Consider the following 13845-nt stretch of genomic DNA (forward strand, 5'->3'; position numbering starts at 1 on the left):
TCAGTAAATATTTGTGGACTGGATACATGAATATAACATTTTGTCCCAATCCAATCAAAATTATAAAGGAAGACTCATTCTGTTTGGGGTGTGCTTGGGGTCTGGCTAAGATCCACTCTTCCATTTGTTCATTAATTGGCTCATTTATTCATTTACTGAAGCTTTATTGAATGTCTTTTATGGATCAGCAGTGGTAGCTCTAGAATTTCTAGATAAATGAGCTAAGGAGTGGCAATCCATTTTTAAAGGGACTGGTTCGGTGGCATGTCTGGATGCTGTAGTATTAGCATAATACATGCACATTTTTTACCTGGCAGGTTATTTATTTGGGGGAGGGGGTGGGTCTGGATTAGTTAATTGGAATGGAGTTAATACCTCCTCCACATCACGCGTTGGATCAGCTGTTACATACAGGTCTCCCATTTAGTGCTTTGGGTTGGCGCTACATGGGAGAGAAGTGTGTATGTATAAAAGTTGTTATGATACAGGGGAAAGGGCTAGCAGAGATGTGTCCAAAATATCAGAGGGTAGAGAAGAAGGATCTACTAACTTTCTTGGAGGTTTAGAAGGAAAGGATGGTGTATCAGAGAGATCTTTTCAAGGAAAGTAGTATTTGAGCAACACGTTAAGAGATAAATGGGATTTCATGGTACTTGCAGTGCGTGCATAGACAAAGAGAGAGCATTGTTATGGAGAAGGGTTGGGTTTGGCTAGTGTAGGGGACGTGATGGTGGAAGTGGGGAGTTGGAGGGGAAGTGGACCCTCTTCCTAGGCTCTGCCAGCTCATTCACAAGCTTTACTTCTTCTGGGTGGGCTGGCAAGTTGGTGGAGGAGTTCTGTAGGGCAGTGGCTTGGTCAGATTGGCACTTTGGAGAGATAACTGGGGAGGTGCCGGGCATTGTAGAGTGGAGATCGGAGAGGAAGTAGCTGGGAGAGTTGCCAGCCATGGGGCTTTGTGGTTGATGACTAATTGGCCAGGCACCAGGAACTTCTAGTAGCTCTTGGAAAGGGGCAGATGGACCCACCTCATGCTCAGTCTTTGAGTTGGGCCGCCCTAGCCTGGTTTGGCAGCAGAACTGACAGACAAGCCAAGTTTCCTTTCAAAGAAAACTCCTTTGTGTATTATGGAAAGCAAAATGCTAGGAGTCAGCATTCAACTCTTGTTAATAGATAGGCTAAGGATATATAGATTATAAAAAGAAATTTAGTTGGGAGAGCATTGCTAAATACATTTACATATACTCATGAACATTATCATATATGTCTATATATCACATATACGTTTATTTATGTGTGTATATATTCAGCAAGCTTGTCTTCATAATTAGTTTTAAATAAACTTTTAAATTTTCTAATAGTTTTAGATTTATAGAAAAGTTGTGAAGACACTGCAGTTTCCACATACCACACACTCAGTTTCCTCTATTGTTAACATCTCACATTAATATGATACATTTGTCACAACTAATGAACCAGTCAATATTAATACATGATTATTAACTGAAGTCCATCTTTATTCAGATTTCCTTAGTTTTTACCTAATATCCTTTTCCTATTTCAAGATCCCATCCAGGATAACATGTCACCCTGTCTACTTAGGCTCCTCTTGGCTGTGACAGTTTTATCAGATTTGCCATATTCTTGGTAACCTTGGCAATTTTGAGGAGTTTTGCAGTATGTCCTTAAATTAGCATTTGTCTGATGTTTTTCTCATGATTATTAAACTGAAGTGATGAGTTTTGAGGAAAAAGACTACAGAGGTGAAGTGCCATTCTCATCACGTTATGTCAAGGGACCCTGGTATCAGCATGACTTCTCACTGTTGATGTTGACCTTGGCCACCTGGTTGAGGTAGTGTCTGTCAGGTTTCTCTACTGTAAAGTTGTTCTGTTTTTACCCCTCTTCTACATTCAACTCTTTAAAAAAATATTTATTGTTCAAAGTATTACATATGGCACCATTTTTTACCCATTGACCCCTTCTAGCTTACCCCCGCCCCCTACCCCAGGCCTTCACCACCCTATTGTCTATGTCGGTGGTCGGCAAACTGCGGCTTACGAGCCACATGCGGCTCTTTGGCCCCTTGAGTGTGGCTTTTCCACAAAATACCATGTGCGATTGAAATTTCATGGCCCATGCGCAGAAGTCGGTATTTTGTGGAAGAGCCACACTCAAGGGGCCAAAGAGCCACATGTGGCTCGTGAGCCACAGTTTGCCGACCACTGGTCTATGTCCATGGGTTATGCATATATGCATACAAGTTGATCTCTTACCCCCTACCCACCCATGCACCCCCACCTTCCCTCTGAGATTCAACAGCCTGTTCCATGCTTCTATATCTCTGGATCTATTTTATTCATCAGTTTATTTTGTTCATTAGATTCCACATATGAGTGAGATCATGTGATACTTGTCTTTCTCTGACTGGCTTATTTTGCTTAGCATAATACTCTCCAGGTCCCTCCATGCTGTCCAAATGATAAGAGATCCTTCTTTTTTACTGCTGCATAGTATTCCATGGCATAAATGTACCACAGCTTTTTAATCTACTCATCTACGGATGGACACTTGGGCTGTTTCCAGATCTTAGCTATTGTAAATTGTGCTGCTATGAACATAGGGGTGCAGAAATTCTTTCTGACTAGATTTGATGCTTTAAAAAGAAATTACTGTGCATATCTCATACTTAAGGAGTAGGGAGTTATGCTCACCTCCTTTAGGGAGAGTATCTACATAAATTATTTGGATTTCTTCTGTACAGGCAATTTGTCTGTTCTCTCTCATTCTAATTAGATTTTGATAGGGTGATTTCTTATCTGTTCTTTAAATTCCAAATGCTAATTCTGTAGCACTTGTATCACACTTGCCATTACTGCCTGGTGACTTCTCCCACATTTGTTTTCTTCTGTGTTATGTAAACAGGTCAATGCCTTAGTTACCCAATCAGATTGCAAATTTTCTTGAGGACTGGGACAGCATCTTATTCAAAGCCCCTTACAGAATTGGATACAGTGAAAGCAGTTAATAAATAAGGAATAACTGATTTTTAAGTGAGTTTAATTTAAAAATGTAAAAATTAACCACAATTAATAACTGAAATAGATCATTAGAGTCAAAGTATATAAGAAACGTGGTAAGGCTACTATTGACATAATATCTTGATTTGTGAGCCATTCTGAATTTGTACTAGTGGCTAATAGGGTGCTTATTGTGTGCCTGGCACTTTTATAAGCACTTTACATATATTACATATTTAAGCTTCCAGAAAACCCTATAAGCTGGTGCTATTATCTCCATATTATACTAGTAGATAAGGAAACAGAGGTGCAGAGGTTAAATAAATTGTTCAGTATCACACAACTAGGAAGTGGCCCAACTAGAATTTTGATCTCAGACTCTCTCGCTCTAGAATTTGCTGCCTTAACCACTGGCTTCAACTTATTGAAGTGGTGCTTAAAATGGTATCTCAATTGAAGAAAAAACAAGATTGCTATTTAAACATTTCATTGCAATCTGTTAGGATACTACTGATGGCATGGCTGGCAACAATCTTTCTGTATTTTGCCTAGGGGAAGTGTTTCTATAAAGCCACGACTGTTTTTCCTTCATTTTTTTTTCTTTTTTGAATGAAATTATTTTTGTGTAGTACAACTACTTTTATTTCTTTAAAATACAGGCATTTTCACAATGGACATATATACAAACCATATTCTAGATATATCTCACTCCCCAATCATATTATCTTTTGAAATATAGTGGGCTTTTTATTTTCTCTCTGACATTTTAAAACAGAAGTGGTTGCTAGGTCCTGCCAAATAAATACTCCTTCAGTGAGTTCCTTGTCCAAATGGTCACACCTGTGGGTCCCAGGAGGCAGCCTAGATTCCTGCAGGAACGTAGGCGAGGGAGGAGGACTTCTCTCGAAGCCACCCAAGCCATGAATTGGCCCTGGCTTCCTGAACCATAAACAAATGTGAGCTTTGTTCTTCCCATTGCTCATTTGGTCCCAAGTATGACTCAGGGTTAGGCTGGGTCCTTCAGACTCCGTGCCTTTGGCTGTTGGAAGGAAGTGGGAGGTTCCAGTGTAGTTCTGGGACTTTTTCAAACTGAAGAGAGGAGGCTGACTGCATGATGGGAGAAGAGGTATTTCTTTTGCTTTTAGAGATGTAGTAAATACCCTTAACCTTGTATCTTGCCTATACTATTTTGTAATAAGATTTGTAATGGGTTTGCATTGGTGGGTTAAAATGAAGTGTATGCCAGCTGGGATTCCTCACGGAGGGGGAAGTAACCTAAATGTGGAAGATTATTTTCTAAAGTCAAATGTTGCACTGGAACTATTTAGCTGTTTTAATCCCCCCCACCCCTTTGCTCAATTCGGCAATTAATTTTTACAGATGTTTCCAATTTCTCAGTGTTGTGGGTTTTCATGTGCTCACACTGCCGAGAGTAATTTAGATGGGCAGTTTGTACAAGCAGTAACTGTTACACCATGTCACTGAGATGTTTAGCAATTACAGATGTTAGTGCAATAAACAAATCCAGCTTGCTCTTTAGGTTCCACACAGAACAAGCCAGATATCGGACATTTCAGTTTTGGGGGGCATGGACAATTGGAGTTTTCCTTGTGAATGGAGAAGTTGTGTGTAGTGACATCTGGATGCTGTTGAGCTGTTGTTCATAGAGATAAAGATATTTGGCTAATTTTGTAGTAGTGAGCATTTACATTCCTTTGCTCATATACAGGGTAAAGACACTAAATTATTTTATTTTCTAAAAGTTTGCTAGTAATAAATAGGTGGTCTTTTCTCCCTGAGAGTTGTTCATATTTGTCTTCCTAAAAGCAGAAGTCTGTCATTTTCCAAACACAAAATAAAATTCCCTAAATAAACCACATGATAAGTGAGGCTTACAGTGCATCATATGTCTTCCATATTTTTGTCCCTTGTTGAAAAAAAATTTAAAGGAGTTGATGAAATATATGTCTTTTCCCATTGGCTTTCACTTGTAATATATTTAAGATTAAAAAAAAGGAAAATAGCATGACAAAAGGAAACACATTATTTTAACACATTAAGAGTAGGAGAACTTCTTGAAAAGCTTTTCTAGTGGTGTCTGTTGCTTGCCTAGAAAGATGTGAGTACATGGAGCAGTTGGCTAAAATAATATATATATATTCATCTGCAGGTCTGAGAGAATTTTCCTATTGAAAGGTAGCTTCAATTTGCTGTTATTATTATTTATTGCTATTGCTGGATGTCATCATTCTGAGTTCTGAAAAGTACAAATCAGCAAACTTCTTTTCTATTGATTTTTCTAGAGAGTGAGGGAGGGGGAGAGAGAGAGATTTGTTGTTCACTTAGTTATGCATTCATTGGTTGCTGCTTGTATGTGCCCTGACTGGAGATCTCACCCACAACCTTGGTGTATTGGAGTGATGCTCTAACCAACTGAGCTACCCAGCCAGGACTTAAAAAGTAGAAATCAGAATTAGATATTTATATTCCAAATTCAGATGGCGACTCTGGGAAATGAGTGAAAGCCTGATTGATTGTAAGATGTGAACTATGGAAAAGTCTCAGTGATAGCATTGGGCTCTCTCTGAGGAGCCTCCGTAGCTCGTTTAGGCTGGGGCCTGGAGATAGGACAGGAAAGGTAGCCCCTGGGACCCTTAAAGTTTTTGGACCTGTAAACTACTCATTGTACTGTTGAGTGATCCCTCAACCCTTTGCTTGTTTGTTTCTCAAAATGGAAATAGCTATCTTACTTCTTTGATTACAGATCTTTGCAATAATTATTCTAATATTAAAAGCTCAAAGTTAAAGTATATGAGTAAATAAATAGAAATTTATCTTAATCCTATTATCCAGGAATAACCATAATTAACATTTTATATATATTCTTCCAGACTTTTATCTGATCAAGAAAGTGCATGTAGCACACGTCTCTCTTTTTTGTTGTTGTTATTCCTCACCCAAGGATATTTTTTCCATGATTTTTTTAGAGAGTGGAAGGGAGAGATGGGAGAGAAAGAGAGAGAGAGAGAGAGAGAGAGAGAGAGAACATCGATGTGAGAGAGAGAGAGAACATCGATGTGAGAGAGACATATCAAGTGGTTGCCTCCCACACATGCCCCGACTGGGGCCAGGAACAAACCTGCAACTCACATACATACCCTTGACCGAGAATTTAATCTTCAACCCTTCGGTAGCACAAGTTGGCACTCTATCCACTGAGCATACCAGCCAGGGCACACATGTCACTCCTTATACAATAATGAGGTCATATTAACTGTCCAGTTTTTAAAACTTAATATATTATGGATCCCCTTTCTGTCAGATAGCTGCATGGTCATCCATTGTAGAGATAAATCACCATTTATTTAACCAATTCCCATCTGACTACTATTTAGATTGCTTCCACATTTTTTTTTGATGGCCTGTACAGGGACCCACATTTTTATTATTAAAAACATTCTTGAATATGCATCATGGTACCTTCCCTGATTGTTTCCTTAGGCTGAATTTTTAAGAGGGGAATTCCCAGGTTAAAGGTTGACGTAATTCTGGTTGTTTTGTTTTTAATGAAAATAACCCAAGTATATGGTAAAAAAAAATTCCAACATAACAAAACTAAAAATTTCACAATCCCACATTTAGCTTTACTTCCCAGTGGAAATCCCCATAAAAGCTTTCTATATACTTTTCTAGAAATGTAGAATATTTTTAACATGGTAAAATATACATAATGTAATATTATTTTATCCAATTTACTTGCATGATTCAGTGGTATTAAATATATCCACATTGTTGTACAACCATATCACCATACAACTCCAGAACATTTTCATCTTCCCAAATTGAAATTCTTATCCATTAAACATGAACTCTCCATGCCCCTCACAACCACCATTTTACTTTCTGCCTCTATGAATTCTATTACTCTAGATACCTAATATAAGTAGAGTCATAAAATAATTTTCCTTTGTGTCTGGCTTATTTCACTTAGCATAATGCCTTCAAGGTTCATCCATGTTGTAGCATGTGTCAGAATTTCCTTGCTATTTAAGGCTGAATAATATCCATTGTATGCATATATCAGAATTTGTTTATCTATTTCTCTATTTATAGACAGTTAGGTTATTTCTACTCTTTTGCTGCTATGAATATGCTACAATGAACATCAACATACTGATACCTGTTTGAGTTCAGCTTTTAATTCTTTTGGGTATATCCCCAGAAGTAGGATTGCTGGATAACATGGTAATTCTATTTTTAATTTTTTGAGGAACCACCATACTATTTTTTACAGTGACTGCCATCATTTTATAACCCACCAGCGCTGCATAAGGGTTCCAGTTTATCCACATCCTTGGCAACACTTGTCATTTTCTGTGTTGCTTTTTTTTAAAAAAATAATAGCCATCTTAATGGGTGTTAAGTGGTATCTCATTGCAGTTCGAATTAATGTTAATGTGTGTTCATGTTGCCTATCACTAAGAGAAAAGGATATTATTTTTCTCCATCTTTGAATGATGAGTTGAGGACAAGGTATTTGGGATACTCATTAGCTAGCAGACCAACTATACAATCCCACCCGATTGCAAATTGCTTAAAGGAAGGACTATGTTACCCTGTTCCCCCAGCCCCTAAAGAGAAGATGAGTGGAAGCCAAGAGGTTTAATGGTGACCAGGACTGCTGCTTCTCACATTGCCCTACCAAAAGTTTTGTGAAGAGTAGATTCAAAACAACTCTTGAGAAAAGATTATTTTCTCTTTTGTGCTATTGTTAATTCTAAGTGATAATTCTTGATTCATTTTACATAGTGAGCAAAGTCAGTTTTATGATTGATTTTTTTCTCCTCACCTGCTGCTCTAGAATTTCTTATGGGCAGGAAATAAAAGTCGTTCATTTTGCACATTATTTGCTGAATCGATTGAATTGATATTCTTCACTGTGGTGGACTGAAGTATTTAGAAGTATTTCATAGTGGCTCTCTTTTGTTCTCATATTAGTAATTCCTAATATTTATAATCCTAAAGTTTGGTTCCTGAATTTCAAGGTTTTAAATTTTTTGTGTGGCCATTAATATGATGATGCCTATGAACCTAGCTTGCCTTTTTCTCGCTGATATTCTCACTGGTTATAAAATGGTATTCTAGACAACTGAGTTTCAGTGGGATGGATTAAGTTTAATGCTTTATGAAAACCAGCTAATTTAAAACTAGCGATCCAGCTTACTTTTTGCATGGTGGAGTGTCTTTGCTTACATTTAAAGAATGTAGATCACAGAGATCGTTCAGTCAATCAGCAACCTGTTAATGTGCTTTTGTGTGGCAATGGAGGCCATTTCAAAGGTACAAAGGGACAGCCTTACTCTCAAGTCAGGCCTTAATGTTGGAGGTCAGATCGCAAATAAATGTATACCCATAGTGCTCTAGAAACAAATGAAAGCATAAGTGCAATACCCCTACTTATATTTCTAGTAGAGATTTCTCTTTCTAAACCTGGGCTATAAAATGAACAATTCACACATTTAGAAGTATTCTGGAATTACCTTGAAAACCACTTCTTTATCAAAAGGTCATTGTATCCCTGGCCAGGTGGTTCAGTTTGTTGGAGTGTTGTCACTCACACACACACACACACACACACACACACACACACACGCACACGCAAATGTCGCAAGTTTGTTTCCTGGTCAGGGCACATACCTAGGTTGTGGGTTCAATCCCCAGTCAGGGTGTGTACAGGAGGCAGCCAATTGATGTTTCTCTTTCACATTTCTCTCTCACTATCTCTCTAAACATATCCTTGGGTGATGATTTTTTTTAAAAGGCCATTGTTAAGCCATTTCATGGATGGCCTGTGACTCAGGAGCACACCTCAATTAAATTTATTCTTAAACCATTTGGAATAGAATAGGCAATGTTTAGAAAACTGGAGGCAGATATTTGGAGTCTCTGTCATTTAGAAGCTGTATTCTGGTTTTGCTCATTTAAGATGAGGAAGTTAGAAGTGGTAAAGGTAGATTTACTGCCTCATTTTCTTTTTTAACTTGCTAAGCATTTTCATCCACCACTGATTTTAATATGCTTTGCTTCATTTGTTTTGGTAGCATCTGCTCAGTCTGTTCTTTTTATTTTGACTTCTTAGTTGGGTTCTCATTTTCTCTCTCTACTAGAAGCAGCTTTTCTGAAACTTCTTGGTACCTTTTCTAGGCTATTAAGAAAGTTGATAATAAGAGCAATAATGATGCAAAGTGTCAAGATTTTAGATCCTAGAGTAACTAAAATTTGTCCTGTTGGTACAGTGCTTAGTACTATCTAGATACTGCACTGGGAGAGCTGGATGCATTTATGCCTTATATGTCTAATATTAAATTTAGTTTCTTTTGCTTGAAACCCCAGGATCCCATCCACATTCAGGCCTTGTTAGTAGCAGATAAAGTAAGACTCATTCATAATTTAGAATCCTATTTTTTCAAGTGATGGGAATAGAAATACTGTCTTTGTTGTGTTTATTCAGAAGAGGCTGGAACATTAAGAATCTGGTAACTCTATGCCCACCATGTAAGTAATCTGCCTAAGCAGTACATGTCACATTGTCTATTTACAATATAGAGGTGAGCAGAATGTATTTGATGGGTGAGTTTTCTCTGCTTTCTAGTTGAAGGTTATGGGATCTCTGACGTTTTGGTGTAATTCTTTATTTGTTGCCCAAGAGTTCAAACAACTCCAGGTTTTTCCACTGAGAGTCTTTACTCATAGGTTATTAGACAGGAGAGGGGAAAATTGGTCCAGATAAGACATAATAAGGGGTCTTGAGAAAGTTAATGAGAGGCCAAAAAGATACACTGGGTAAGGGAAAGAATCACTGGTTCCAAGTGCTAAAAATGGTTTTATATGGCCACAGAGCCATACTTGTGAGTGTAGCCCAACCATGACCTTAGTCTAGAAACTGTATGAAATGAAGATTCTAATGTAGGTTGATTGTCTTATCATGAAAATGAATGCCTAGAAAGAGGTTGGGGTATCCTAAGAGGTGATGACAGAAGGCAGTGAATGGAGATGAGCAAGAAACTAGAAATCAGGAGCTTCAGAGAAACGATGGTCATTGAGGCAAAGAGAGAAGGCTAAGCAGAATTCAGGAGGAAATGAAGAATTATATGGGGTTTGATGGTTGACTGTCCTCTGATCCCACTGATGGTTGACAAAAGGGAAGCCCCCTTTAACTTGAGGCATGTTGATCAGGTTGGGCATAAGAGAGAAGTAGCCAATATTGAAAATCTTCCTTGTCCTATGGTGGGAAGGATTTGGAAATGTTTCACTGGAGTCCCTGTAGAATTGTATGGATAACCATCTGAAACCAATCTGTCAGAAATATATTAAGTATAATAACTTGGGAGTAGGGAATAGGTTATAAACTCCAGAAGTACTATTTCTGGTCTTTGTCTTCCTTTGTCACCATCTTCCACGAAGCTGTATTGTTCTGTGTGCAGAGCCTATAGCGAGTCTTTGTAGAAGGCACAAAGAGGAATTGCTGCTCTCTGCAATTCACAAGTGGAGAGCATTGAAATGAACGTTCACCATTGTAATTGAAAAGAACAAGGAATTTCTCAAGACCAGAAAATGCATCAACTATTTTAGTGTGCACATTGTCTATCACCCCCCATAAAAAAAGAAAATATACCTTTTAAAAATGATATAACCACAAAAACTGTCATTTAATAAAAGCACATGGTTAAAATAGGTGATTTCATGTTTTTATATTTTTGAACAAGGGTTTTCTTTGTTTCTGTTTTGTGTGGTTTTGTATCTTTGTGTATGTTACAGAGAAAGGAGAAGAGAATGGGGAACTATTTTAGTCCAGGAAAATAAGAGCACGCAATATGAGTAATGAAAGACATATCTATCATTGTTATATGGTAAGGATCTAATTTGCCTAAAGCTCATTGGGCATCCTAAAGAGAATTTACAGCCTTAAGAGAACCTTTTTCCTCCTGAGACTTGCTACCAAACTGAAATTATAATGAATGAATTATACTTCATTAAAGTGAATTTTTCCCCAGCGCACAAAAAATTATTTGATAAAATGATTCCTTTTAAAAGTGCGTTTATTCAGTTCGTCCACACCCCAAATTTGAATCCCATTTTAAAAAGTCAGGCTTGATTTTTGAAAGGCAGCAAAATCAAAGTATGTTCACGTTAAATGCAGACGGTTGTCAAATAGCTGAGAAAGGAAAGCAACTGTGATAATCGGTGTGATTTTAAGATTATGTTATATTTGCATAGTTCCAAGAGCAGGGGGGAAAAGAAAACCTCAAAATTTGGGGGGCCTGGTTTGTATCATGTTTGTTTTTTTATCCCATTTGAGAAACTGTAATAATCACTTTGGTTTGTGTTTAAAATGAGTTTTCACTTGTGAGGAACTGGAGAACTGCTGGAAAACTGAGAACAATTAAGCTGTGGATCCTATGCCAATACTTCTTCAAATACTGGGAAATGGAGGATTCTATAAGTATTGTCTTTGATCATACATGAAAAATGGTTACAAAATAAACAACTATTTTTCAGTCCCTTTCACACATATGAATAGGAATTCATGGGTTGAATTAAAAGAGCAGGAATATATATTTCTTGACTGAGCAAACATTTGATAAAATATATGAATACTTGATTTGGGAAAACATTAATTGGAAACGATTTTATATCATCTACTTAGTCACTGAGGATGTGAGCTGATGAATAAATGAAGGGTGATGATAAATGGCAGGCATTGCTCTATATGGGTGGTGTCTTGTGAGTTATTGTCATGACTCATTTTACATCCGATGTTCTTAGCATCCTGCTAATGACTTGGAAAAGGAAATGTAATGACACAGTAATGAAAGCTGCATGTACTTGGAGTGGTGAACACACAATACTATATACAGATGATGTGTTATAAAACTATACCCCTGAAACCTATATAATTTTATTAACCAATGTCACCCCAATAAATCCAATAAAAACTCATAAAGAAAAGAGCTGCATGTGATTTCTAGTTAGGAGGTGTTGCCAATCAAGTCAGCCTTATGAAAAGACATCAGTAACGTGGAGAGATTGGTCATCCTTTCCAGTTATGTTGTGTATGTTATTTTCTTAAAACTTTATTTTTTCTGATCATAAAAGTAATGGCAGGTTTCTAGAAACACGGAAAGTAGGAAAATATAAAAGAAATAAAAGGCACTGTAATTTAATCACCCTGGATCAAACACTGTTGACTTAAAAAAAATTTTATTGATTGATGAGAGAGAGAGAGAGAGAGAGAGAGAGAGAGAGAGAGAGACCATTGATTTGTTGTTTCACTTAGTTATGCATTCATTGGTTGATTCTTATATGTACCCTGACCAGGGATGAAATCCATAACTTTGGCGTATTGGGATGATGCTCTAAACAACCGAGCAACCCAACCGGGGCTCTGTTGACTTTTTTGTGTTTGCTTTCAGTCCTTTTGCCATATATTTTTAGCTGGATGAGATCATACCACACACATAATTTTTTTCACACACTAATTTTGTATCTTTTCCACTTAGCATTATATAAAATTGCCATGTCAATACAAACTTTTAGTAAACATCTTAAAAAGCTGCAGAAATTTAAGTTTTAAGGCTTGAGATACCTAGAGGTTCTGGGAAAACTGGAATTTGGTGGTTGTATTGACTCCGTCAACATTATGTTCAGATCTTCCATATTATAGCTGAGAACACAACACTTTCTTGAAAACAGAAAAAAAAAATGTAGGAAAGTGGTTTTGGCTCATGGGCTGAGTAGTGGTGGGCATTCCACAAAGGTTTGTTGAATTCAGTGCACTACCTATGGGATCTGAACAGAATTCCAGTTGTCCCGTCCTTGCTGATATTGAAAGAAACCTTTAAGAGCAGCCTTTGGCAGGAAGCCTGGCTGCTTCCAGGTAGAGGACTGTGAATTCAGCTTTTCACGTCCAAGTGTCTGTCAGTTGTTTCCACCAGTGCCTTTAGAAATCTCTACCACATGAGTTTAAGGTCTTATTTGGCTCCTGGTTCTTAACTGCTTTGGGAGGAGTATCTGTTTGACCTTAGCAATTTAGGATTTCTTCATCCATTATTGAGTGGATGCCAAGCTTTATAAAGGATGGCTTGGGGTGATTTTCTGTGGTGGTGTGTTTGCTCCTGAGTATCAAAATTCTCAATAAAAGGCTTTCTGTTCTCTGACAACAGGCCATTTTCCCCTGACACACGCCTTGCTGTTTTTCCATCGTTAACAGTGATAACAGTTTGGATGCGGCCAGAAGCAGTTGACATGGGCTCGTACTTGAGGGGCTTCTGGAACAGTCTTCTAGCCACTCACTCTAGGGTGCCACCTTAACGGAAACTTTATTGACCTGAAAGCTCTGTGGGTTGTCTGCTCTGGCCCTCTTCATTTCTCCTGTTTTCTTTGTTCTGTCTGCGTTTCCTCCCAGGCAATGACTATATTGTGATGGCTCTTGCTTTTGTTCTTTATTCATTTTTCAGAATTATCACTTTCCTCTGAGCTCATCTCTGCTGTGTGACTGTCTTAGAAAAGTCGCTTCACACTCTGCAGTCCCCAAGCAAAAGGAACGGGGCAGTTAACCTGCTGTTTTAAAAAGCTGTTGTAATCAAAACAGTCATTCTTTGTAACTAGATTTATAAAGAGGCATTATGATGATTGATTTTTTTTATTCGGTAAAATTCAATAATATTAATAATGGCTAAGCACTTTGTATATATTTCCCCATTAAATCCTCCTAGAAAATCTATGAGGTACATATTATTATCTCCATTTCAGACAATGAAACTGAGGT

General features: G+C 37.7%; 1 protein-coding gene across 5 annotated transcripts in view; it reads left to right on the top strand.

The window, feature by feature from the left end:
• Positions 1 to 13845, top strand: part of SH3KBP1 (SH3 domain containing kinase binding protein 1) — a 328918-nt gene that overhangs the window by 206668 nt on the left and 108405 nt on the right. The window contains exon 1 of one of the 5 annotated variants that reach the window (XM_059680557.1): positions 4045 to 4143. The exons of the other annotated variants lie outside the window; for them this stretch is intronic. Coding sequence (XP_059536540.1) covers positions 4129 to 4143 — 15 coding nt within the window. The 5' untranslated portion in view covers positions 4045 to 4128. Of the gene's footprint in view, positions 1 to 4044; positions 4144 to 13845 lie in introns of those variants that run through there. 5 annotated transcript variants of the gene reach the window in all.

Source organism: Myotis daubentonii, chromosome X, assembly GCF_963259705.1.
Source record: "Myotis daubentonii chromosome X, mMyoDau2.1, whole genome shotgun sequence".
Taxonomy (NCBI): domain Eukaryota; kingdom Metazoa; phylum Chordata; class Mammalia; order Chiroptera; family Vespertilionidae; genus Myotis; species Myotis daubentonii.